The following is a 27534-nucleotide window of genomic DNA, read 5'->3' on the forward strand; positions in this document are numbered from 1 at the left end:
CAGCTCCCTCGGAAGTGTGGGAACTATTTGAAAGACGGATTCGGGTTATTTACGAAACAGTTAATGTTGCATCTCTCTCCTCAGAAGATGTGTTACAAGCATGTCGTTGTAAAGGCGGCAAACAGTTTAACGCGATTACACCTGCAACGTATTCCATCTCTGCCGAGAGACGAGTTAGAAATGTGCATGTTCTCCGCCTCCCTTTTATTTACTGATTTATTAACGGAGTTGGCTAAACTTTACATAATTATTGCATATCTTTGCACCTCATCATTTATCCATCCTACGTATATAGTGCATATTTACTTTTAATTCCATACTTTGCAGATTATTACATGTAAATCTTGTATATTAGTTCAGGGACCCAAAACTGATAACAGATTAAGTAGGGACCCACTGCCTACTATATGTGTTCTATATTAAACTCAGTCTAGTGCTATTTATAAATAACTTTATATCTTCTGCATTCAGTATTAAGCTATTCAAATCCGTTTTGGCCTCAGTAGTTTTCTGATGGGAGCGAGCTGCACTGTTAGCTTCTCTTCTGCTAATATTGCAACGTGCTTCTCGGACTTTACCTGGGGACTGAATAGGCTATCGGAACCTGACACAGTCAGCGTGTAATACGCGGCTTCGTGATTGGCTCAGCAGTGATAGGGGCGGGGCCTAATGTTTACAGGAGGCTGAGATTGACAGGTCTAGTGTGGCGTTTTGTGTGAGTGTCTTCTGTTTCCATTTATCCCTTTACTAAGATTTGTTCGATTTATATTAATGTTTATTGAAAGCAATTTAAATTTGTGGGCAAAATTAAAAAAATAAATATATGTATATAAAAAAATATCTAATCAACCAAAGATTTTGCGACCCCTCTGCAGTACGTCCGCGGACACCCTGGGGGTCGTGGGCCCCCTGTTGAAGACCTATGTATTGGTTTATTTGCTTATGTATTTTATTTATTTCATTACTTATTTTGATTCCATTTTACCAAATTTTATTATTATTTTTCAATTTTTATTTATATTTTTCTTCTTTCTAGCAGTTTTTTTTATATGCAGCTCAGCTCCTGTGACCAAGAAACTGATCTAACCTAAGTCTAAGTTTACACATAAATGTATAAAATGCATAAACAAAGAAGTTTATTTATTAATGGCCGTTTCTTTACAATGCATGAAGAAGAATATAGTATAAGTGCTGCTGTTTGAGCCACTGCACCTCTGAAGAATCCAAAAACTGTGTTTTGGTGGTTTTTTTTGTTTTTTCTTTCAACAAACGTGCACTTCAGGAATTCAGGAAGATAAAAAGAAATACACAGTCACGCCTGATCATGAAAATGTTTATTATCTCATTTGAGTCTTCTCTGCACTTCTGCAGTTCGGGGGTTTTTGGATGTTATTTTGTCTGTTTGCGCTGTAAAAATGATTTGTGGAAGGAGGAAGGCTGAATTTTGAAGGCTGGGCCAAGCAGCCAAGAAGCCATGATATTTCTATCCGAGAACAGTGGCCTCATTACAGGGGAAAACAGTATCAGCCTTGCTGATCTCCTACCCCCCTCCTCACTGTGCATTAGGCAAGACAATAAATGTCAAGCAGCTCCGTTCTTCACCCGGTCCCCACAAGTGATATTCATTACGGAGCTATAGGGATAATGGCAGTCCATCTCCTGAGAGGAAGTGAAAGGCTCTCTATCCTTGGGGCATGATCAATAGTCAGCAGGCTCGATCAAGAGAGGAGAGGTGCCTCCACGGTGCTCGTCTGCAACGTAGGACCCCGCTCCTCAGCATCACTCTCCGACCTGCCTTTTGGCTTTTAAGCAGCAGGCTGCCAGAGAAGCGCCTCGTCTCCGTCTGATTTACTTACAAGCTGCAGTTAATAACACACAAAAGCAACGTAGCCGGTGATTACAAGGATGCAAACACTACTTAAGTATTATTTGTCTGCTTTAAAGTCTGGATCACAGGGGCTGACGTATCTCTTGGCAAAATATGAGTCAGTTCGGATGGAGCGGAGATGCTGTCAGAACTGGAAGCGCTAATGAGAATCAATGGAGTTCAGAGGCAGTCAGAAGCTACCTCGCCCACTGTGTTTGTTGCATCTGACATTTTATTTGATTACCATTTCTCCCCCTCTCGAAAATCTATTCCCAGGCAATCTAAATGAGAAATCGCATTAGAAAAAATAAATAAATAAGAAATTCCTGGACTACAAGCATGTTACACACATGTGCAAATTACTAACAAAGAGATGGCAGAATGTCATAACTGTGTTGTGAGGAAAAAAAAAAACGTGTTAGCAATTCCAGGATCACTTACATGCAAATTGGATGCTGGCTCTGCGGCTCAGGATGGACCCCCACGTGTTGAAAGCCGTGCACTGGTACACCCCACTGTCTTGGGCCTTGTCCAGGTTGCTAATGATCAGGCTGCCCCCAGACATGTGACGCCGGTAGTCATTCCCCAGATCAATGAGTGTTCCGTTTAGTGACCATCTGGAAAAACGCAAACACAATCAGTAGCTGAGCCCCCTGGAGACGAACACTTGCAGTGTTTATCACAGGAATCGATACGATCGGTCCGCCCCCGCATCATGCTGAGAGGATAAAAGGTGAGTAATAAGAGAAGGGCTTCAGTATTATTAACAGAGAAAGTGAACGCTCTTTGCGGCAAGAAAGGAGGAAGGAAAAGTTTGTATTTTTTTGTCATTGTAGACGGATAAACAGGATCCCAGCTTGCATCAGTTTGATTTCCTTAAAGTAGTTTGTTTAGGAAAATTAAAAAAAAAAACAAAAAAACAAACAAGCGTATCTGCTGCGGTGAGTATTGATTTTTTTCCTACTTCTGCGGTGAAGTGGAATTTATTTCATCTCAGTTTTAATTACCTCCTCTAAGAAGGCTCGGTCCAGTTAAAGCTTCTAGCGGGATCTCTGAAAAACACTGATGTCTGTTGGAAACTGAATATGTGAATAATGTAATGATTTCGGCGAGACTTTGTGGTCCGAGCATCAATTATGGTTAAAAGCGCATTAAATTATTTATTCATAGCATTAGTAAGACTAAGATTTTAAATTTACTCTTTGACTATCGCTATGAGAGTAGGTGCAGACATTCATGGTGCTCAGAGGATGAACCCGAACGGCCTTGAAGGTTAGATTCATTTTGTCTTCGTGGATCTACTAGAAATGTCTCAGCACTTTCAAATGGACCGCCAGTAAATTTGGTACTGGACCTGTGTCCCTGAAGAGGAACTGTAATATAAACTCTGTGGCTTCAAGAATTAAATACCTACAAATCTAATGGCATGAAATGTGTTTAGCACTGCGGACATCAGGGCTGAATATCCATGATACATCCAGAAAAATGCATAATCCAATAAATCCAATAAATATGAATGTCCAAGCCTGCCGAATATTAGCCTTTTAGAACTGGTTGATGTATTTAGCTCAAGGCAGTATTGTATTTAGGCCACCTCCTGGACTGACCTGGCCTGGAAGACACTTTGTTCTTTTTTTTTTTCATGTCATTGGTCTGGGTTCACTCCGTTGGGAGCAGCACTGCAAAAAGGCACCAGCTCAATAAGCAATTTAATGAGTTCTTGGTTTTCCAACTTAAGGGCTTAAGCCAGTTCAATGAAATGGAAATTTCAATGCGTCTTACAATGGTAAGTGGATCTCTGAGTCACAAACCGACCGTGACCATTGGTGCGGTAGAAATATTAATGCGGCGTAAAAATAGTGCTTGAAATTTCGTCTTGATCTGATAAGAGACGGATAATTGTCGCATAAGATCTTTCAAAATATGTCAAAAGCTGCCTTAAAGAAAGAATTGGTGTGAATATATATAATTAGTTAAACTGAAAAATGTAAGTTGAAAAGGTGTGTAATTTTATGTTCTACTGACAGGAAATAGGAAGGACGGGAAGTTTTCTCAAATGGGTGATGTAAAATAGTTTGTAGTTTAATTAGAACTCAAATGCTACTAAATCATGAGTTAAATAATTGATGTAACTGATGTTTGTGGGTTGAAACTATCATAAGTTAACAAGAGAAAGTAAGTTTTATTTAATGCATAATGTAACATAGTTGTTCAGACTCATGCATTTAAGGCAGCTTTCAAACTTACGTTTATGAGTTAAACCACTTGAATTTATTAGAGTATCATTATGCTGTGGCAAAGATCTGCAGGGCTATCACGACCTGCCCCGAGTTACAACATTAAAGGTTTATTTCTTCAAAAAGAAAACAAAAAAGGGCGACAGATGAGATGTGGAGGTCGTCTTAAGCTTGAAAAATGCGCTGCAAGAAGTGAGAAATTTGTTCTTGTTCTCGAGGTGAGCAAGTACAAGAACAAAGTAGTGATCGAAACTGAAATATCGATACTCCCGATACCAGATCTTTACGCTCTAAAATCGATTCTCAAATCAAACTATCGATACTTTGGATAGTTCAGTCATTGGAGGTAAAGCAGGAACACAGTGGAAAGTAGCTAAACTATTGAGTTGTAGCAACACAACAAACCTTGTGGAACACCTCAGATTCTTTATGAAGCTATGATTTGAAATATATCATTTTTCTAGGTTTACCAGACACATTAGGGCATATTTACACAAAGTATTGGTATCATTATCGCTGACACCAATCTGAATTCTACTCAGTATGGGATCAGAAAGAAAACTGGTGGTATCTAACATCATTAGAACCAAGTTCATTCTGGTTAGGTCATTTATACTTAAGAAACTCCCACTACCACTACATTAAAAGTGGGGGTACAGAGGTGTGTAATAATTTGGCTTCATGCAGTGATGAGCAGAACAGTGACATAGTCAAAGACGTCGTCTGAGCATCATGAAGTTGAATTTATTTACAGTAATCGCTGTGATTGGTTGGAGAACTGTTCAGCTGCATGGGGAAAGAATCAAGGATTCAAGGATTCAAGGAAACGGGTTCAGCCAACAGCAACATTTAAACAATAATATGAAGGTATAAAACAAAAAAAGTCCTCTGCACCGGCTGAAACACGGGCCTTGATGAAATTCAAATTCAAAACATGCTACCAGACTAATATTCTGATAAGAGCTGAACCGGACTTTGCCAAGAGTGACCAGCATTCCTTCTCTCATAAACACCACCACTGTATCTCCAGTGTGCCTGCAGTCAGATGCAGATTTAAATCCAAATTGAAATTCAAATATAAATTTGAATAACAAATCTAAAGGATTGCGCGACCTTGGCAGATTTATGTGCTCTTTGAGTGATTTCTAATTAGTTTTGTGTTTGTGCTCCGTTGTTTTCCGACTTATTGCTTTCTGACACCTTCATACTGTTCCGTCTACAGACCATTTCCTTCAGGAAAAGGTCACGAGATAGTCTGTCATGTAAACCGAATTCTGGAAGTGACAGCTATTAATCGCAAACGGTCGTCAGAGACAAAGCGATGAATAACGTTCATGCTGAGCAATAAAAACATTTAATCCGTAATGCGCTGAAAACCTGCCGCCTGCCAGTCTGCTGGAGACATATATGAAGAAGATGTAAAGGCTTTGATATTCTAACGGAGAATTAACACAGATGGAAAACCGCACTTTCGTGTTTCTTGTAGCCTTGGAGAAATAAAGCTTTACTGGAACACCGTGGGTAAATGTGCCCCGTGACAGGACTGTGAAATGACAATTCCAATGATAAGGAGGGAGGAAAAAAAAATCGATATCATTGTTTTCCCTTCCAGGCAAACTAACAGGCAGAATGATGCTTCGTCTTAAAGCCAGTCATGGCTCTCCCCGGTTTCCTCCCTGACAGACTACAAAAGACGAAGCCGTCTTTCATCTTGCCGCTTGCATTATTCATCTAACAGTGTGTGCCAGTCACTTAATCTGACTGATTTTGTCACTGTTCCAACAATATTGCTTTTAAACGCCCTGTACGTGTCAAATAAAAGATTAGGTTTCCAAGAATATCTCAGAAAACACAAAGCATATAATGTCAGCTGTTAGAGTATATTGATTATTAGGGATCTTGTCACTGTATTTATCCATTTGAATTCCATCTCTTTCTCCTTTGTTTGTGCCAAAAGGAGGATTATTGTACGTGCAACAGGGGGAGGAGGTTAAATGGAAAAGGATGGGAGGCTAGTTAGACTTGCAGCAAGCCAGCATGATTGATGTTAATAGGAGGGGACGGTGGGCAGCCTGGACAGATCACACGTCCTCGGAGCAGACGGGCGACTGGGTGTAGCCACGTCTCCGCTCCAATCAGTAAGCCACCCACCCGCTCCCGCTGCAGAAACACCCGAGACGCGCTCTGACATTAGCGGACGCTAATCGAAGCGCTGCTGTTTGCCTTCTTCTAATGCGATTTAAAGACAAGGAAAGGACAACAAGAGAAAATGGGCTTTTTGCCTTAAGAGGTGGAGCGCATAGCTTCATGCTTAACATTATCGCAATCTGTATTTAAAAGACTATTTGTCCTTTTTTTTTTGTTTTGAAAGGCATCAGCGTCCACCATGACCGACCTGACAAAATAACAAGCCTGGAAACTTCTCCCACGGTGAGAGGCTTTGCTAGCTAGACCGCAATCACCGTTTACTAACGGGACCAGAAAAGAGCAACGCAACTCTTTCTTAACCAAACGCTCAAAACCGTTTGATATTTTGAATTTTGTGCATTCGGTGGGATCAGATTTGCTATTTGCTGCTTCTCAGATGGAACCTTGAGTTTGTTTGAAAAAAAATAAATAAATCTCATCAGCTGCAGCTTTCTGAATCATTTTGCTGCAAATCAGTCTCCACTAACTAACTGTACCGACCACATTGTAGGTTAGGAGGCTGATGGCGTCTGCACCGTGTAGGATTCATAGGATCATATCTATCTAAATAAATCACTTACTAATACACTGAAGTTCAATTGTAAAACGTGTGTGATAATATTTGTTCTCAATTAAGAAGAATATTATACTTATCAGTGTAATCAATGTTATTAATAGCATAGAAGAGTTAGTAAGTAAAGGGCAGACATTTCAATTCTTTAACTGTTAATTATCCATTTATATTACTTTAACTGATAATTCCATGTTATCAATGTCAATGCACATTATTCCACCTTAATAATCCTTCCAATGTATGCACATATACTTCAACTCTATTTCTTATACTTGTTTCTATGTGCTCGTATGCAACTCTTGTCCATTTTTTGCTTATGGTGATTTATTTTATTAGATTTTTACTTTTTTTTCTACTTTATAACTGTCTTCACTTATGTTTCTTGTTACTTGTGGTTGTCAAGTTCTTTTTTATGTGCAACTGAGCGACCAAGCAACGTCTCTTGTGGGTGAATAAAGTTTAGGTCTATATACAGTATATAGTCTATAAATACTGTACATACATGTATAAATATATATGTATAATTCACAAGACCTCCACACACGGTGCTGTAGCTTTTTGTTTGTTTTCCAGGTCGGTTTGCGTGAGTTTCCTCCCACAATCCAAACACATGCTTGTTAGGTTAACTGCTTAATTCTAACATGTGAGTACAAATGCTAACGCTTGTCTTTCTGTGTTAGTCCTTATGTGGCAACATGTCCAACGTGTACCCCACCTCAACTACAACACCACCTACACCACTGGCCTCTGGAGGATAAGCGGAAACACATTATGAAGGAACAATCTCCCAAAGTCTGAGGCTCCTGATAATCCGTTAATGCCAATATTAGAACATCTTTCACGCCGAAGGAGGATTTTCCCCAAACCTGGCGCCGCCACACACTGTCCCATTTGATGGCCTACCACTGATCTAGAGGACACTGATAAATAATTTATGGTCATTGAACAAAGCCATTAGTTACGATGTATAAACGGTTCAGCAGAGGAACCTTATTAGAGAGAGCTACCTACTAATCTGAATCTTAACCAGTATTGATTGACGAGAAGGTTAATGATTTTGAAGATTAATGAAGAGTTCTTCTTGGTTTGACCAACCGCCAACAACATCCTTATTTTTAGGTCAATGGCTCAAAAAGTCGTTAAACATTATAACTATAAACCGTGAGACACTGTTTCAGACCGGACCTTTTTCAATGTAGCTCTTCTAAACACACATGGTGCGACTGTGTCACTGTGAGGCGTTGTGAAGATGGAAAGGTCCGAAAAACGAAGCAGCAGAACGAGAAGACGTGTACCAAAAAAGGTGCTGTTTGTGTTTTTTCGGTTTTTCAGATGTTTTTTTTGTTTTTTTTAGGGTGACCAGACATTCACGATTTCTGTGGAAAGTCCCCGTTCTGGATGACCTGTCCCCCAGCTAAAGCTGTCCCCGAAAATGTCCCCAATTTTAGCTTTTGGTGAATGACAGAAATGTGTTGCCCGCAGACTACAGTTATTACGCTAGCTGATTGTGCTGCTATTGCCATTACAGACTTAGCAGTGTAAATATTTTTTTAAATATGAATAAATTTGTCAAAATAAGTGAAACCGTGAACTTCATTTCATATTGATAACATTTTTCCCCCCAGATTTCCACATCAGCAGTCAGTTCTAACATGGGGTCATGCAAACCTGTTTTACCACTAGTGGGGGATTATTCTACAATATTTACTCATCATCACAGTAAAATAGTCCATCCTTAGTCAATCTACTGCATTAATTTCTCTCTCAACCAGAAGAAAATGTTGTGAATTATGTGTGAATACGCACGAAAAGAAAATACCATTGGTCATACTGCCCAGCCCTACTATAAACTCTTAGTGAGAGTTTATTAAGGACTGCAGTGTGCGTGAACCCTTCTCTTTTTTTTGCCTTATATTTTGTCTGAAAGTAAAACTTCTTCAGATCTATAAACATCGTTCTTTGGTTAAACTGTTCACACTAACTATCACAAGGTACAGGGGGGTTACAAGAAGCCACTACATTCTCTCTGAAAGTTGATTCATGCGGATAAAGAAAATACAGCAAAGTATGACAATAATCAATAAACAATTTTCTGCGGCATGTGGTCAGCAAATTACTCGAGTTGGAGCCACAATGCTGATATTTGTCCAGGTTTTTTTTTTTCTTTTTTCTCTCCATGCGCCGGTTTTACTATTACTCCCATTGTAAGTGACCACGTAAACTCAGACTGCAGCAGCGGAGCAGAAAGGTGAGGTAGAGGGCTTAATGGGAGCACAGCACAAAGCCAAAGACACTGAGTCTAACTCGGCGGCAGAGGCTTAGAGGAAAGTCGGACTGAGTCCAGCAGGAGAACAGTCCCATTTGCTGCGCCGTGCTGCAGGCGCGGGCTGATCTGAGCATGCTCCGAGTGAACTCCTCCTGACCTTGAGGTTCACATCAATTTTGCATGAGGTCTCCTCATCAAATAGACCGGGGGATTGTGCTGCAGCGCTGGCTCACCTGGTTTTCCTTGAGGCTGGGAGCCCACAGAGACGGCGGCGGTGACCGCACAGACCACATGCTGTTCACGCACACACACACACACACACACACACACACACAAGCTTTAAAGCCGATAATAGAAACTCAACTGCAGACCACGGTACTCTCTACAATTATGTTTAGCAGGTTATTGCCGCTGCTTTTTAAGAAATTGATGTTCATTCGGCTTTTAAGCCAAACCCAACACAATAAATATTCCTAAAACCATCCCATATCAGTGTGAGTGCTTTTGTTGCGGGGTCTCTTGCGATCGTGCGTGCACCAGCCTGTAAAATCCTGTCTATGGAATTAGAGGAACATTAACAGATATACAGACGTTTATCGGCCGACTTGAGGCCATTTCACAATTACAGCTGATGGTCCAGACATGATGCTTTTACTCAAATTAAAAATAAAGTCGGAAAATAAATCCATGTTAATGCACCAATAAATAAATAAATAAATAAATAAAATGATAAATCCACCTATCTGCGTCTCAGAAACTATATTAGAGACCGCAGCCCTAATTCTTCCACCTTGTTGTTTCATCTGTCTGTTCTATTGCTTTTAAAACCATCTCACAAGCCCGAGGGTCAGATTCCTCTCACCCTATAAACGCACAAGTAACCCTCCGAAGGATAAAAATCGATCCCGTTTAAAACCGTTTTTACATTCCGTGCTGTTAACCGGCTCAAACGCTGCGACTGAATTCATAACAAAATAAAGAATGGTCCCCTAATCACACCCTCCCGGTTCTATTTATGTCCCCGTTACCCTGTGCCAACCCGTAAACAAAAGGTAGAGTCATACATCTGCCTGGAGCCACATTACATGATAGCAGACACCAGCCAGTGCCCTTTTTTTTTTTTTTTTTTTATCCCTCCTGCCACCCCATCCCCCCACCCCCACCTTTTTTCCAATCACTACTGTGCCCTTGATCCTGTGTTACAGCAGATTCATAGTAAACACAGTGACAGGTGTATTCATAAAGCAGAGCTCGGAGCCCTGGAGTGTGCTCCGCCGCTACACCGGACTATTTGTCAACTGAACAACTGTCAGGCTCTCCTGTTCGTATATATTCGCCGTGTCACAGGAGTGGACGAGGTGAAGGTGGAGCGCAGTGCTGGAAACGAAAGCAGCCGGTATGAGGTCGGTGTGGCGACAGAGAATTATGACTTTGAAACACACGTGACAACCTGGCATTCTCATTTTTAACACATCTGTACTGTAACAAAGAAAAAACTTGTTAAACAGCCTGTTAAAGGACTAATGCAGCTCTACATCACTGGTACGTATCAGAAACCTTCATGGTTTGTAAACAGTGTGATGTTTTTCGAGGGGCGGGGCTTAGCTGGAGTCAAAATATCTCAAACACCATAGTCTGTAAACGCCGGTTAGCATATTTAAATGGACTGTTTTGGCAAGACCACATTCACCGACCCCAACACTCTCACTCACTGGATGGATGGATTTGACCAAAGGAGGACATAGAGGGGACGAAGTCTGGTCTGTCTTTATCAAGTGAAGCCTCTCCAACAAAGATATTACAAGAAGTAAGTGGAACCACTGTGGAGGGAGCGACTTCTGCTTGGACACCCCTGAAACATACAACTAACGTTGAGTTAGCTAACGGTTAGAATTAGCATAAACATGTAACAAAAATCCCCCAAATAATGATTAACTTAATCCATAAAGTTATCCAGGCGGAAAATTATTATATATTATGTATTAACCTCACCTGATATCAAATGTGTGCTGCAAACAGTTACTGAAACCAAAGTCATCTACGACTGACTGTGGCTGGTATGTGATAAAACTTCAAGTTAGTGCTTTTGCTTTTTTGGCACCAAAAATACAGCAAGACGTAATTTTCCCGGTTGAAAGTGACAGTGTTCGCCTCAAGCTTCCCTCTGTTTTGCCTCCAGCTAATGTTGTGACGTCACTGTGACCATGAATGGGTCTATATGACTGGAGCTGTTCCTGTTCCTGATCCTCTGTGTCTTTTTTTCTGAGATGGTGTGCTGCCCCTTTAAGAAGAGTGCGCATTCAAGACACACTGTTTTGTCCATGTGGTTGCGGGTTAGACTACAGTAGTGTTGCCAGACCTACGATAGTTATTGTATTTGTACGATAATTTCACTGTTTGAACAACGCACAATCAATAGTTCCAAAAATCCCATAATGTACGATAATTTGACCCCTTCAGCATGTGGTTTTCAACCAGCCAATCAGCAAAGAGATCCATCTACGTCATGGAACATGTCATTATATCGTTTGACCAATCAGCAGAGGCCCGCTACTTCCATGTCTACAGCAAAAACATAAAAACTAACCTTGGTAAGTTGATAAAACGTACACATTTTATGTTTGAATAGTTGCACTAAGTGATGACGTGTGTTGATTTCATAGGATTTAGTGAAATGACTGAAATCGTAGCATGAAAAATGCAGGCACCACATATGATCATAAAACTAGCATTACCATGGTATGTCCATAATCCTACAGGCTTCATACCATGTATGATATGATATATAAGTGATAAATAAGTCAATACAACTGAGGACATTATGCTATACACGGCCTGTGGTAGTGTTTTACTGTAGCAGATGGTCCTGAGCAACGTCAAATCGGGTCTGTGCGATAATTTTCCTCAAAATGCGATAATTACAATAATTTGTCATTTCCCATCTGGCAACACTGAGCATCTCTGACTAAGGGAAACCCAGACTTTTGGGATTTTTCAACATGCCTGTTAAACATCCATACAAACCAAAAGTGCTTTCTTTGCTAATGATTTCAGCCAAAGTACAAGGAAGGCCATTCTAGATATTTTACATCATGCCAATCAGCTCCTTCTGTCATTTGCGCGAAACCCAATCTGAGTTCCAGTGTTATCCAGCAACTATTAGGCCACACAGAATCACAGTCATCTCAGTTATTACTTTATCACTGTGAACATGGGTTTCATTGCCATTTTCTTTGAATCAATCCCACACCCGCCGTCCTGCTGCCCACCAGCTCACCAAATCTGAACTCATTTACAGCCGAAATAGTTCCCGACAAATGTGCGTTTGTGTGTTTCTTGTTTCTGTTTTCTGGTTTTTAAACGAAACAGTAAATATAGGAGCCTTTTTGTTCACTTTTATTTTTCCTCTCACATTTACACCCTCGGCAGCAACCACTGGGCTTTGACAGAGATCTGCATAAGAAAGGGAAATCAGATGGTATTCAGTGATGTTGGTTCTGGTCTTTTCACAGTGTGCAGACAGCGACAAAAATATAGCCTTCTGCTTTGAATTATTTTCTTTATTTTTTCCCCCTATTCATGTGTACAGGCTGCGACTACAAAGCTATGTAGGTGCTGCCAATTCTTCCTCATATCGAAAGACGCATAGTAATCTACATTACAGATTTATTTTCTTATTTATTTCTTATTTTCTCTATGAGCAGGGCAGTTTTAGTCAACAAGACAAATAAACAGCCATCTCCTACTATTGTACACGACTTAAATTACATTACGTGACACATTTTAACCCCTTTCAACTCAGAAATCACCCCCAGAAATGAAACCGATCCCAGTAATATCTGACACCATCTGATGAGGTGGAAATCTGAAACCTGCTCTATTCTGGACTCACACCCTGGCTGCTACGAGCCCATTGTTTTGGCTCCCAGACAAGTTTTTATCATCACCGCCTTTGACAAAATCAATACTGTGTGTCCCAATTTTGAGTATGGATATTAAGGCAAATTGATGATTTTTTCTTAATAGCTGGAGTAACTGAGAAAATTAAGCGCACAGCTCTGAATGTAATATCCTCACGCTTGGCATATCTAATTATACAAATACTGTTCGTTTTCTGGGCGCCGGCCTGTTCACAGTTTGCAGAGTCTGGTGAAAGTCACAGTCCCAGAAAGTCATGACCGCCTCCTAAAGGCATTTCTTTCAGCCTGCTCAGGACATTTTTGAGGTTCTAATTGCGAAGAATTTCTGCTTTGTATTTTATCAGCACGACAAAAATAAATAGATAAATAAATAAATAAAAAGTCCTCCCCTTGCCTGAAGGGAAACAAGTCAAGGACAATCAGTGTCAGAAAAACTGATGCAACCCAAATAAAGTAAAAAAAAAAAAAAAAAAAAAAACACCCAACTCCTTCCTCAAAGTAAAATTAAGGACAAAAACATCTAGTGTCTTTAAAAGCATTACTGAAACTGTCAATCCTCAGTGGTGAGACTTTGCTTACTCAGACGTCGGTTGCTCCCTTTAAACCTGGTTTCACATTCTTTATTCATAACTGAGGGCATTAAACCCAAGCGGTAGAGCTACTGACCTACATGAATATCACTTGTGTAAGATATGGGTGTTCTGCCTGAACTACAAATGGGACTAGATTCTGAAACCGTGGGAAGTTAGCCAGTGCCAAAATTAGAGAATCAGATGTACATGAAGCCAGATCAATGGAATCACACTAAAAGTGAGGTTTGTTTTAATTAAATTCATATAGCTACAAAATATTAGATAGATATTAAATTGGTAATGAGAACAGAACACATTGCCGGTGATCCGTTAAGGCTTTTGGTTTTTGAATTACCGTAACTCACATGGTTTGCGCTATTGACAAAATTCAAAGTGTGGCTGAACTGATCTGGAAGACCTTTGTCACATCTCAAGTGTGCAACTAACTTCGTTTTTACCAACAAATTCCCCCACACAGGTCTGTCTTCCTGGGTCTCCCAACACCCTTGAGCCAAAAGCAGTGGTCTGTTATCATTACCGTAACAGCAGCTTTTTCATCGAGTGGTCTTTTGAGGATCCAAAAAGGAGCAAATCCCCATAGACCCCCATGTTAAAAAGCCCAACTTTACAGCATTATTAAACATGTTTACAGATTGGTTAAAAAAACGGTTTTGGTCTCAATGGTTATTTCACTATTCATGGCAACTATCCTCGTGTATTATTTTTTTAGGTTTAAAATTCTGCTGACAGGTTGTAGCCTGAGCTAACAGGTAGCAGAGTGTTGGGTCTCAACGTCCGACACGACCTCCCCATGTCCATATTTGGAATATCCAAGTGTGGGTAGAGTAAAGCTCATCCAACATGGCGATCCAGGCTCCGCCCACTTTGGGCTTCATTTTCGAGGTTCACAGTGCAATGGGTGACATCACGATGGGTTTGCCCATAGTCAATGTAGTCAAAATACAGTCAATGGTTTAGCCACACTTTGAATTTTGTCCATTGGTAAGTTACAGTAATTCCAATACCACAAGATTTTTTTTATCCACAGGTGGATGTTTAGGTCTTAAAGGGTTAACATTTATGGGGTGACGAACCATGTCTGAGGTGGAGAACCATGTGGTTTTCACCCAGGCAGTCACGGAAGATCAAGGCAACATCAGGTCAGACGCAGTCTACAAGGTCCACCTCTGCACGAGCGCTGAGTGCAACTCCTTTATTAACAGGTGATAATGATGAAGAAGTGGCCTAATGTTGTCTTACGTCATAATGTGTATGTTGACAAATGCCTGATTCAGCACTTAGGATTTTATGGTGAAAATACATGTTTACATTTGTTTACCACTTAAGTGCAATGGACCATATATGGTAATTTGTGGTAACTTGATTTTCTACATGAAAATGAAATATTTCCTAAAACAGTCTTTGTTTTATTTTCTCAGCTATCCTGACACATGCATTTGGCACATTAACTGCTAAATACTACTCTGTGTTCATTAGCTAGCTGCTTATTTGGTCTACCAGTGTTTGGTGCTGTGTAAGTAGTGTAAATTTCATTTATGAGAGTTGTTGTTGTGTTTTTTTTTTTTTTTTTGTTACTGCAATCTGCTCCTTGGCACACAGCAGATGAAGTCAGTAAAGTTGCAGGACATAAAACCACCATAACAGTGAGATGGAGGACATCAGTGCAACTCTGTAACACTGATGGAAATGACATGATTTGGTTTCCATCTGTTTGATGTTTGTCACTGGAAGTGAGCCCCTTTCCTGCTGTATGTTGTCATTTGTTTCACTATTTGTGTTAAATATTAATTGGAGCAGCTTTAATCTCCTGAGACCATGCGTCCTCGTATGGGGATGTTAAGTTTTAAGTTTGTGGCAGATTATTCTACTTCTTTTAAACTTTTATCCTCATAACTAGATACTACTTGGTGTAAAAACATGATAGTGAGCATTTCAGCAGATTCATTCTGCAGCTGATCATGTGCAAAAATGTGCAAACCTCATCAAATTTTACAGTTTAAACTTCTTTTTTATGCTTATTAACTTCTGGTTTAATATTGCAGGCTGTAACTTTGCTAATTAGCAAGTGCTCAATTGAGGACTTTGGGAATTCATTATTTGCAATTCTGTTTTTGCACAGCAATGTTCAGACATGAAACTGTTACATACTGGTGACTTTATTATAATACTGAGTGAAATAATCCCTGTGTCCACACATGAGGACTTAATTTTTTTCCAAAAACTACTTCCCGTTCAAAGACGATGCTTAGAAATTGAGAAATCAAAAATGCATACCAGACAAAAGCTCAGATCTCAGGAGGTTATACAAATGAGGGCTAATGGTGATAATTTGTGTGTAATGCTATGTCAGACCTGTGCCTGCTCAGCTGGAGGACAAAAAAAAAAAAAAGCTGCAGGTCGACAATATTTCCAACCGAGAACTCGAAAGAGAAAATCTCGCTGACACCACAAGTGAGCGTCGGGTGGCTTTAAGTTGTGGGTGAAATAATGAAGTCAACGGGTTTTGCCTTCATCCCTGCAAGAGCTCAGGTTCCACAACAACTATAATGATGCCCCCCCCACCACCACCACCACCACCACCGCTTCTGGGCCTGGGCTGTGTTTTCAGTGCAGACGCATTATAGGAAATGTAAGCATTTAACAGAATGTCACTCACAAGGTTATTGCCTCTCTCCTCTGCTTGCTGTGCATCTACATGGTGCTGACCAAGCTCCGAAACACAATCTACCACACACAAAAAAAAAAAAAAAAAAAAAAAACATTGCCAGCTGCCATTTTCAGCCGGGCCTCCTGCACCGCCTGGGAATAGCCAGAGAGATATCAAAGGATCTGTGGCGCAAATGAGTCACGGCATTCTCTCCTAATGATTTCTTAAGCCGCGTCATATTATAAATCAGCAGCTTTGGCTCATGCAGCGGCTTAAAGCTTATCATTAATAAAGTTAACCTCACTCATATCCTAGGTGTTGGCATATTCATCAACGACAGCGGCGCCTCCGCCCTAACTCGACATCATAGCTCGGGCTGAAATGAGATAAGCTTTTTTTTCAATTAGAAATGGATGCTCAATTAAGCAGTAGCTCTTTGAAGCCCGTCTTTTTGTTGGATGCTGCGTAATCTCTCTCGGGCATTTATGTCCAGAAAGCGCTGTTTTTTAACAAATCAATAGCAATCAGCGCTATCTGTACCCTCTTTGATTTCCGTGGAAGAGGCAATGAAGATTCACAAGCAATTAAGCAGCATTGGATTTTCCCTCATGTGATGGGAATGTAGAGCACCAAGCGGGGGGGAGGACGAGGAGGAGGAGGAGGAGGAGGAGGAGGAGGAGGCCAAGGCCGAGGCACGTGCGGCGAGTGAATGTGTGGAAATATTACCTGTACTGCGGCGGAGGGCTCCCCTCTGCCCCGCATGTGATGGTAGCCTGGTGGTCTGGGGAGTTGATCGGTAAAATGAGGTCACTTGGCTCCATCCTCCACGTTGGCCCTTGAAATATGACATCCTCTGTGCAGGCTGGAGAAAGAGGAGAAAGTCTATAGTCGAACAAGCTAGAAAATTTGTCTCTTTGACCTTAAGAGAAAACACCAGAAGGATACACCGAAAGCTCTGCCAGGGCAAATAGTTAATTTAGCACAAATACAGTACAGGAACTGTCTGACACTCGGCGTATATTACTTTTTCAATATCCTATAAGCAGTATATTGCTTCCTATTCTCCGAGCATTCTCCGAGTTGCTCTTCACAGAGAAGCACAAGGAATACATTAGGACTACCCTCATGATGCCTTGTGTTCATTATTTGCTTATCTCGGAGGCGGGGAAGTAAATCCCACTTACCCTTGTTAGGCATTACCGGCTAATGCTGACATATTTGGTATCTGACACTTCGAATAGTGAGGGGAAAAAAGCACTGACCGCAGCACTTGTGCGTGTATTTACTCCAGTTCTGCACACTGGGCCCGTTTCTCCCAGGCCCAGGTCACACTTTGTCACTTTATCGTCATGATAAATCATCATGTTATTGCCAGTGTACGGGATATTAATCTGCCTCCTTCACGACTGCCTTGCAAAAAAAAGCAAGTAAATAAAAATTGCAAAAACTGTCACCGCTTTGATTACTTTGTAAAATGAAATATATATATATATATATATATTAATAAAAAGCTGGCTCAGATGTTTTAGACTTTATAATGGAATCGCAGCTAAACTAAAGCGTGGTGTTCGGCCTTAATGACTCGCTGAGAACAATGACAGATAACATAATAATATTAGCAGTCGAGTGCTTGAGTTGAGTGCTTAAGTCAACAGTAGCTGACTGCTAATGCAGAAAACCTGTTCTCACACATAACGAATGATATATCAGTGAACGGGTTAATAAATAAAGCGGAGTGATCCATTTTCAGAGCACTGATGTCATACTACACGTGCATGTTAATTGAGGCCATAAGGCTGCACTCATCTGCCAGCAGCCTAAAAGGAAAGGGCATGCAACACAATCTGGTACTAAATGAAGGCTGAGTTAACAGCCGGCCAGGGTAGGCCTAATTAATGTCCTACTGCTAACAGATTGCAGCATGTGGCTAGCACATCGACGCGTGGTTTGATCCGGTTATAGCGTGTCAAGATGTCAGAACAGGTTGAGAAGCGAGAAACGGGTTTGCGGTTGATTAGCAATATGGCGAGTCAGCTCCAGGCCAATCGAGCAAACGGTCGCGTGGATGTGAGATTTGGGAGGAAATCTGAAACCTCGCCATCAAACGATCTGTTAATAAGCGCTCAAAGAATGTACCGGAGTCGGCTCATTCACCCCACGGTTTGGTTCCTCCCTGATGGGAATTAGAATAAAATGCCACGCGGGCCAACGGCGCAGGCCTCCAGAACACAGAGCCAGACAACATGCCGCGTCAGATGTTGATAATGACTGTTGTGGTGATTTTCCTCCAGGGTTCGATCAAGACGCTGAATCGGAGCTCGCACCTACAGGAAGTTAAAAAAAAATTTAAAATCCAAGGAGTCTCACCGTCCGCTGGGAAGGTGAGACTCCTTGGATCTCGCTCCCTTGGGGTGCGGGGCGTGAATTACCCATGAGCCAATTTGAATAACATTCATTGGGATTTACAATGTCATTTGAACAAGGGCTGACATTCCGGTGGAGCGTCTGTGCTTCTCCTGCTCGAATCCCCAGGTGGCTGCACAAGGGCAGACTGATGCGCAGCGGCAAGTAGATTGTGCTAAAACGCGAAGGCTGGATTCATTGCGTGGATCCCGATAATGATCTGGACAGACCATAAACAGAAATGGGATTGGGCTCCTGGTTGTCCCTGGCAGTGCACTGCACGCGTGCAGCAGGACACCACTCAGGGGAGCGGTGAAGGACATGACGCCGGAGCGCTGTACATGTAATGACTGCGACTTAATCAGCGTAACCTTCTTGGTCGAGAAGATTTTCTGAGGTTATTTACAACTGTTCTGATTCTGTCACATTCTCACTAATGGATGAAAGTCTACACTTGTTGTAGTTATAGCAAGGAATGACACACATATTTATTTTGTGCAGGAGGAAGAAAAAAAAAAAAAGCACAAAGGTAACACTGCAGCATATTAATGTGTTGACGTGACATAAGCCGCAACAACAAGTACAGCGAGACTCAAATATAATACGTGTTAAAATATCTTACCTGCAAGGCATCCGGTGATTGATAGCAGAACAATTTGTTTCCATGGTAACATCATCTTTAGTTGCCAGGGGCTAATGAGACTCTCATCCAATTGCTTGTGAATGGAATGCTCTCCCTTGAATACAAGAATTTTAATCTGGAGGGAAAGTAATTATGGATGTGATTAAAATATGACATTTTGATCCAAATACGACAAGCATTCAACAGCAGGGGGAGAAAAAAACAACATGATTACGGTGCTGCTAAGTTACATAATTGGTTCTTATTATTTTTGAGTTACTGTAAGTAAGGGGAAAAAAGTGAATCTTGAGGAAATGAGAAGGTGCAACAACAGCAGCAGCAGAAAAAAAAACCTGAGGATACAACCTGAGATTTTGAAGGTGGCGCAGGAGAAGACACAGCTGCTAAATGGGTATGTTTTTTTTTTTCTGTGCATGTTTCTCATCCCACATAACAAGCTCAATTCTGCAGCTTTAAAGGGAAGTGAAGGAGGAAATGATTGACCTCAAAAGATACTTCTCTCGCCCAATTTGACTATTAATAGGAGCTGGCAGACTGTGTACCAGCACTGCACAAGATGCCACTTCATACTTTAACAAAGGGTTTTGTTGGCTAACCGAATGTAAACTGACTGTTTTCATTTGTATATACATAGATCATATTCCCTTACTGTGGATCACCACGAGAGGAGAATGAAAGACAGGAGTTTAGCATCCTTTGCCGTCACTAACAAGGTTTCTATTCTGTTAAATCCAACTATTTTACACCTTAAGCTCAGTTTACAAGGCAGAGGAATTACGCAGCCTATGAAAATAGTCGAAATCAGGTATGAGACAATGAGTCATTCTGTGCCATTAGCTTCATTGTTGAAGTGGTGAATTCAAATTAATGCCCTGGAACACCGTGATGACCTCTGGGTTTTAATATGTAGCACCAACGCTGATAGTTATAGACGGTGATTACATTAATAACCGTAGGAACTCCACTATTTGACTGGGATATATGAGCTTAGTGCCGGCCCGAGCACTAAACGGAGAATTAAAATACATGACTCAGGAGTTCTGTATTTACATTTTGAATCTTATGCTAAATTAGCTGGGCTCTTTGAGAGTTATAACGCATAACCAGAGCTTCCCCGTCAAGGATGGGACTGCAGGTCAGACTTCTAACATTTAACATAAAAAAAACACACATACACACAGAAAAAACAAAACAAAAAAAAAAAAAAACAGTCTGCACCCTCTACTCAAAAATTCATAACATGCACTCTTAGGTCAGAGTGAGTGTACTGCTGGAAATTAGCATATTGTTTGCTGAGGGTGGCTAAGTGTGGCTAAAGAAGGCTGCATGCTGAGTTTTACACTACTCTGGTTTCCTTTAGATGTTAAAGGAGCCGGACGCTGCGATAACAGAAGTAAAGGAAAATGTTCTGATTGTCTTTTATTTACTTAAAAATGACTTCAAACAGTAGCAAGTAAAAGGTAATTTATTGTAAATTTAGAGTAGCTAAAAACAGTAGGAAAAACAAACAGCTTGTGCAATGTGCCCCTTTTTGATGCATTATGGGCAATGTAGGAGGACGCGGTGGATCTGGAGCGTGACACCATGTACAGCAGAACAGCTCCTCTAAAGTGAAGCCAAAGCAAGTAGAGCTCCCCCTGGTGTCTGGCTGCAGTATAGGTCATAAGCTCCACCCCCTCCATGTTAGTGGATGGGCCAAAACAAAAATACACATCAAATATATTTTTTCGAGGATGGTTTCTGTCATTTTAGGTAGTTAACATGATGTTGATGCACGTTCAAGTGTCGATTCTTTGGATGAGTTTCGTTTTGGTTATTTGATGCTACAGAAACAGGATTTTCCTGTAATTTCCCAAATTTGTGGTAAATAAAGGTTCTCTATTTCCACTGTGGCACTGAGTGGCTCTACTCTCATACCGTACTAATCACATTCTGGCTCCAAAGTTGCAAGATGGCACCGGTCGTATCCCTGGGAAAATGGTGCTACTGCCTTGGCGACACGTTGTCCATACCTATTCAGTCTATGTGTAACATCTGTCAGGGATTAAAAGCCACAATATCCCAGCATGTGGCGCTCCAAATCTGAAAATGCTCTTTGACATTTGTCTTTTGTCAGACTTCAAACTTAGGGGATGCTTTATATTCAGAGGTTCAAGTGGACTGTTAATATCTGGTTGCATTGGGTCATTGTAGGTGACACAGGACTGCCTAATGCAGGACTGCCTAATGGTGGACCATCTGATCAATATTCAGCTGGGTAGATTAGCCAGAAGGAGACGTTCCAAGTCTTTATATCACAATATCGATACGGTAAAAAAAAAAAAATGATAATGTGAAAGAAGACTTCATCCTCCCACAAGGAGCTGCTGCTCTAACCAGTGATCAATGGCACAAATGGCCGTGAAAACTTTTCTTAATGTGGAGGCGGAAGTGAGAGCTCTGGCACTGTAATTGTAGCATCTTCGGCGCAGGAGGGGCTTTGCTCAAGCTCTGACCTACATCACAGTAAGTGGAAACGGATACGCCTCTCAGGATTAAGAATTCATCCCAGCCCCTCATCCTTACAACACAACCCCGTTGTGTTGGATTAACCCAGGGCTATCTTTGGATTTCTTGAAACAGACCTAAATACTAACCACTCACTTGTTTCATCAACTTGTAACTATAGGATTGTGGCTGCGGTCTGACGTGAAAGGCATGACTACATAATCTCATTGAGCGCGAGGAGTGTGACACGCTGAATCTGCATAGAGAGGATATAATGCCATTTGCTTGATCAGAACTTAATGGCCAGTGTTGGCTTAGCTCAACTGTCCTGGTGCCAGTAATTGTTCCTCATCTACTGTAATTGCGGTTGCGGCCAGATTCAGAGTGGATTTCCTGGTGTCTTTCAAAATTTAGGGGGCGTTTTGCCACTCTGAAAGCCCATCACATTGGATTACACGGTTCAAGATTCTACTGGGGAAAAAAAAAAAGAATGTGTGCTGCATTTTTCAGTTTAAGTGCAGTATTTCCCGCAATGCACTTTCACTAGGACCCAACCTCGTCATCCAAACCCATCAGTCCAACAAGCTGGGAGGACTTGTGAGAGGAAAATCTCCTCCTTGCGAGTTGGGTGCTACTCAGCGCACGGCGCAGTGTCTCTGCTGACATAATGGATGTTTATCCCTGAGCACAGCTTCATTCTGCCGCTTCTAAAAGTCGCTGTGATGTTTTCAGTTTAATATTTTGTTTGTGGAGTTGAAACTAGTGTATTAAAATATCCAATTTATGTCCTTCGTGCAGCTTTATCTGTAAGAAAGGGGTGCTGCCCTGCTTCGGAGGATTTCATTTTCAGTGGCTCTCAATGCCCGGCCTAAGAGTCTCTTGATGCGCTGATCCTTTTAAGTCTTAGGACACTTTTTCTTTGTTGTTTATATACACTTTGTCTTTATATATATAAGTGTTTGACACTTTTGACCGTCAAGAAGCTGCACGGGTGTCAATTTGTGCACAGAAAAGATTTAGCAAAAGCGCAGAAGAAAAATAACAAAAATAACTCAGAGAGATTCAACTCCTCCGTGGCCTTTGCGGTGATGATGGTTGAGGTGAAATTGTTTAACTTTAGATTTTCACATGTGAAATGATGAGAGGAAAAACTAAATAAATAAATAAACTGCTGCGCCGAATGTAATGAGGCATCGCACTTTCACCTCCACAGAAGCTAAACCTAATGGAAGTCATTGGCTAAACGCATTCCCGAGCAAATGAGATGACTCCTTGGTTAGTAGGGCTGTTGTTTGGTGCATAATTGATAGGAGAGGTGGTTAAAGGCATCCATTCCCTCCCCGAGGGCAGCATAATTGCCAAAGAATCTAATAAGGGAGGGAGGGAGGGAAGGAGGGAAGGAGAGTTTCTATCATCGGGGTGGGTGCACTCAAGGTCTTGCATGCAGATCACATGCGGTACCCAAGCAACGCGGGGCCGGCGCATCAGAGAGTGCAAAAGCAAAAATGTCAAAAAAACTGAACACCAATGACACAAAGGGCACGACTTCACCGCAGCGTATGATGAATCCATTCTCGTGTAGTTATTGTTTTTATGGCTATGTGCTGCCAGCTCCATTAAATCACTCAGCAGGAGAACCTGGGAGACAAGGATCTGCCACCAGAGGCGACTCAATCCGAACACACAGCTGCTCTGCACTGTTGCCAGTGAACGAAGGATTCACAATCAACCGTGCACCGACGCCTCCTACTTTACTCGCACTGGATGAGGACGTCTGCAAAAAGCCGGTTGGGTTAAGCAACGATAAATAAACGAATGATCGAATTAACAAACATATAAAGGCAAACATTAATGGCCGTATTTCACAGCTTAGTGTGCAGCGCGACGCTCGGGGTGACAGGAGAAGAAGGAGCAAAGAAGGAGTAATTGTTGGGTATTGATTGCGGCATCGCACTGCACTAGGCTCTTTGGTGAGTGAGCATTGCTTTCCATGTCAAATTATGCATTAAGGTTTCAAATAAAAAGGCATTTCATGTAATTGGCCCGGCTCAAACCCGCTCTCAACAGCTGTTACATTAACATTCATGAAACAACTGGTTGCATCCATATTCTCCCTCCTTAGATGTTCCTTCCACCTCATTTCAAACACTGCCTTGGAGACAAAAAAAAAAAGAAAAGAAAAAGAAAACGAGTAGCCGCTTCCCAGTGTGACATGTGATTGACATGTCACACTGCTGTGTGCATGAATAAAACCCTGCGGTTTGAACTTATGGAACCAATTATGAGCAGGAGAGATGCAGAAATATGACTCGAGAAAGGGGAGCTGTAGCCCTTCACACTCACTATTGACTTCTTCACACACGGATACAGATACACTGTAATTTCACTTTTACTTCGGGCCTCGTCTGACAGATTCTGTTACATATCTGTTCACCACAGTAGAATTAAACATCTGGGCAGGGCGCTTCGCAGACGTTATCCAGCTGTGCATTTTCCATGCGAAAAATCACTGAATCCCTGGAAGACAGCAGGACGCCCCCAGTGACTTCCTCCAATGTTAAACACGGCTGCATCCCTCAGCTGCTGCCTAGCGCGGGGTGGGAGGGAAGGGGAGGGAAGGGGGGGGGGGGGGGTAAGGAGAGTAAGTGCACTTAAAAGAGAGGGGAGCAGCGATCCATTTCTCAAGCCCATCATCAGCCAGGCACATCCCCAGACCCTCATCCTAGATACGGACGCGAAAAAACGCATGACTCCAGGTCAAGGATGAGGAGCCGGAGACACTCAGACAGGCTCTTTACATTTTTCGTTCTGTGCTGTTCAATTCATTCCGCAGCCTTTCTGCTGCAAAGAACAAACTGGCCATGGAATGTAATTTCCACTCTGGTTCAATCAAAGGGGCTTTTGAAAGCGAACGGCGCTACAGTACAAACTCATCCCCTGCACTGCCTCGCTGGATATTGCCACGTTATAGAATAATTCACAGCGTGGCTTCAAAGACATGTTTCACCTCTCATTTGGCTACTGCTTGTTATTCTGCAAAGGATCTATGAATAAACATGAATGGAGGAGAGAACGATTACAATCCCCGCTGAATTGTAGGATACTTTGAAGATGCAGCCGGCTTCATTTTTCTTTCACGGTTCTGTCCAGTCGTCGGGTGGGAGGGGGGGAGTGGGAGTGGGGGGAGCTCGTGTGCAGACCACTGGTGGGCAAATATTTGGTTTCCAGACAAAAAAAAAAAGAGAGAGGGAGAGAGAAAGAAAGAAGCTGGAGCGGGGCTGATAATTTCTTTACTAACTATATTGCATCCCAGTGGACTAATCCAGAGGGATTTAAGAGGAAAAATAACATCACAATATTTTAATATTATTATTATGTTACTATTCTGCATCACTATTTGGAATAATCCACTTGAGCTCCCTTTTCATTTTGCCTCAGCAGAGGATTAAATAATTGCCTTAAACAAGTTCAAGTGAGAGCTCTTCTCCAGGCAGACAGAGCTGATGCCGTTTCTCTGTGTGACCGAGCAGAGCAGCACCATATGGACTTTGTCCTAGATGAGGGAAATGAGCCCCAACAGTAGAAATCCCAGTAGGACCGTTCAGACCATTTCAGGTCCATCTAGTAGTGCAATCAGCAGCAGCATCGTGCATGTGTGACCACTATCAGCATGCACGCTCTGTCTCAGAGCCCCTCTCACACGTTCAGACGACGGGGATGAGGTTTGCAGGGTCGTGTTACTTTGTTCTGCGTCGAATTAAGTTCACTTAGCTATCTTTTTTTCTTTTCCTGCAAAGCAAAAGAAACTTAGCAGCACACAATTCCTGACATAGACGCATTCAAATGAGGAGAGACGGTAACGTGCACGCATGCAGTGATTTGTGGCTGAACACTCACTTGTCCTGGAAGATGCAGGTTTTTTCCTCTTCATTAAACTGCTTTGATTGTAATTCCAGTATCCGTTAGGTGTGTTGCTTGACGCGCATTTCTCGCAGCGACTCTTGTCCTCTCGGGAGCCTGAGAAGAGCGTCCTCTGTGCTCCAGCAGTGTTTGCGCTCTTCTGCACTTCTTCTGCGCTCGGTGTTTTGAGGACGGGACCGACGGTGAACTCAGCCTCGGTAAATTCCAAAGCACAGAAACGGATTCGCTGGCTGGGCGGGACGCGGGCTACGGCGGGGTGTTCCACCGACCTCCTCGCGTTACACTCCTCCGCAAGATGCTGCCAAGAAGCTGGAGAGGACAGTGGTGCCTCTGAGCGGAGACTCACGTTGTGCGCATCCCCGGGCTCTGCTCTCTTTGTGCGCAGGAAGAAGCGCCCACTGGTGACGCGTGAAAACACCCATCGCTGCACAGTAATGCGCCACCAGCCTATGGGCACCTGCCATTCCTCTGCTTAAGTGAGTGAACATTTGATCTCGAGGTATTTAACGCAGGGGATTAGCGGGGATCAAATGGGAATTTCGAAAAAAGAAAAGAAAAAAAAAGATATTGTGGGAATGGAGGGCTGCTCGGTGTTCCAAAGAGAAACGCTCAAGAGAACATGCTGAAAATGAGAAAGAAATAACTTATTGCAATAATAAACGGAATCATCTGTGACAGCATTGTATATTCGTGTTAAATCCGCGCAGGGACTTTGCAGTAAATGTGGTGTATTGCGGATTCTGCGGATCCGCTCATATAAGCAGGAACAGAAGTGATGTGCTTTGGTGAAAGTCGCTCAGCTTTTTATATCAAGACACATACGTCCAATTAAAAACAAAAAAATAATAATGAAAAATAACATTTTTTTTTTTTAGCTGTGAAGGATCCAACGCGCAGTTTTTATCGTTTTCATCTGGAAGCACTACACTGGAAAGAAAAAAAGTACAGCAGCTACAAACTAGACGTGTGCTGTAGAGGACCACACGGGCAGGTGCTTCAGAGCCTTTTGGTTTATGAATATGATGTCACCTAATTTCAGTTTCATTGTTTTCATGATGCAACCCTTCGAAATCACACAGTGTGTATTATTTTCCCTACAGTTTAAAAAGAAAAAAAAAAACTCCTTGCAGGAGGATTCAATCACATGCCCGGGGCTGATAGTGTGACCTATATCTCCTACATGTCTGGCCACGGGGATGCGCTAAGGTCTTCCTTGGGCAAAGCTGCACTGATCATTATTTCCAAATTCCAAAACATCAGCATGCCTGGTGTGAAATGAATCAAGAATATTGTACAGACTATTAACACCTGGAGATTCCCCCTCAGCTTTTTGGGGGACATTTTAAAATCTTTCAGCTCCTTGTTTTGCTTTTGCATTTGGGATGTTTGGCTGGGACCACGGCAGAGATGAAAGAGGGAATAGATATTGCACTTCGATTGGATATCTGCAGACAGACATGACTTCAAATGAATCTTACTCCAGGAAGATAACATTCAGATACTGTGTTTGAATCTGGATGTGATGCTTTAGGTGTAATATATTTTGAGGATGAGTCTGAACCAATACTTCTCCCACTAGACCACATATATACAGGACTGGTATGATGGTATAAGGGTGTATTACGGTATTTATTTATTTATTTTTCATGCATAATTACGTGTTCAACAACGCGTTCTGAAATGAAATTTAGAGATGTTTACAGCTCGGAGATTAAAAAAACAAAATAATTAAATATTATGAAGATGGAATTAAGTAACAAGAATTATGGTTTCATTTATTTTGACATAT

At 41.8% G+C, this 27534-nt stretch overlaps 1 protein-coding gene across 1 annotated transcript in view; it reads right to left on the reverse strand.

The window, feature by feature from the left end:
• Positions 1-26196, reverse strand: part of cntn3b (contactin 3b) — a 58440-nt gene extending 32244 nt beyond the window's left edge. Inside the window, exons 1-4 of the mRNA XM_047584257.1 lie at positions 25722-26196; positions 19317-19452; positions 17018-17153; positions 2309-2484 (exon numbers count right to left, since the gene is read on the reverse strand). Of these exons, the coding sequence (XP_047440213.1) occupies positions 2309-2484; positions 17018-17153; positions 19317-19371 (367 nt within the window). The 5' untranslated portion in view covers positions 19372-19452; positions 25722-26196. The remainder of the gene's footprint in view (positions 1-2308; positions 2485-17017; positions 17154-19316; positions 19453-25721) is intronic.
• Positions 26197-27534: the final 1338 nt, after the last annotated feature.

Source organism: Mugil cephalus, chromosome 4, assembly GCF_022458985.1.
Source record: "Mugil cephalus isolate CIBA_MC_2020 chromosome 4, CIBA_Mcephalus_1.1, whole genome shotgun sequence".
In the NCBI taxonomy this organism is placed as follows: domain Eukaryota; kingdom Metazoa; phylum Chordata; class Actinopteri; order Mugiliformes; family Mugilidae; genus Mugil; species Mugil cephalus.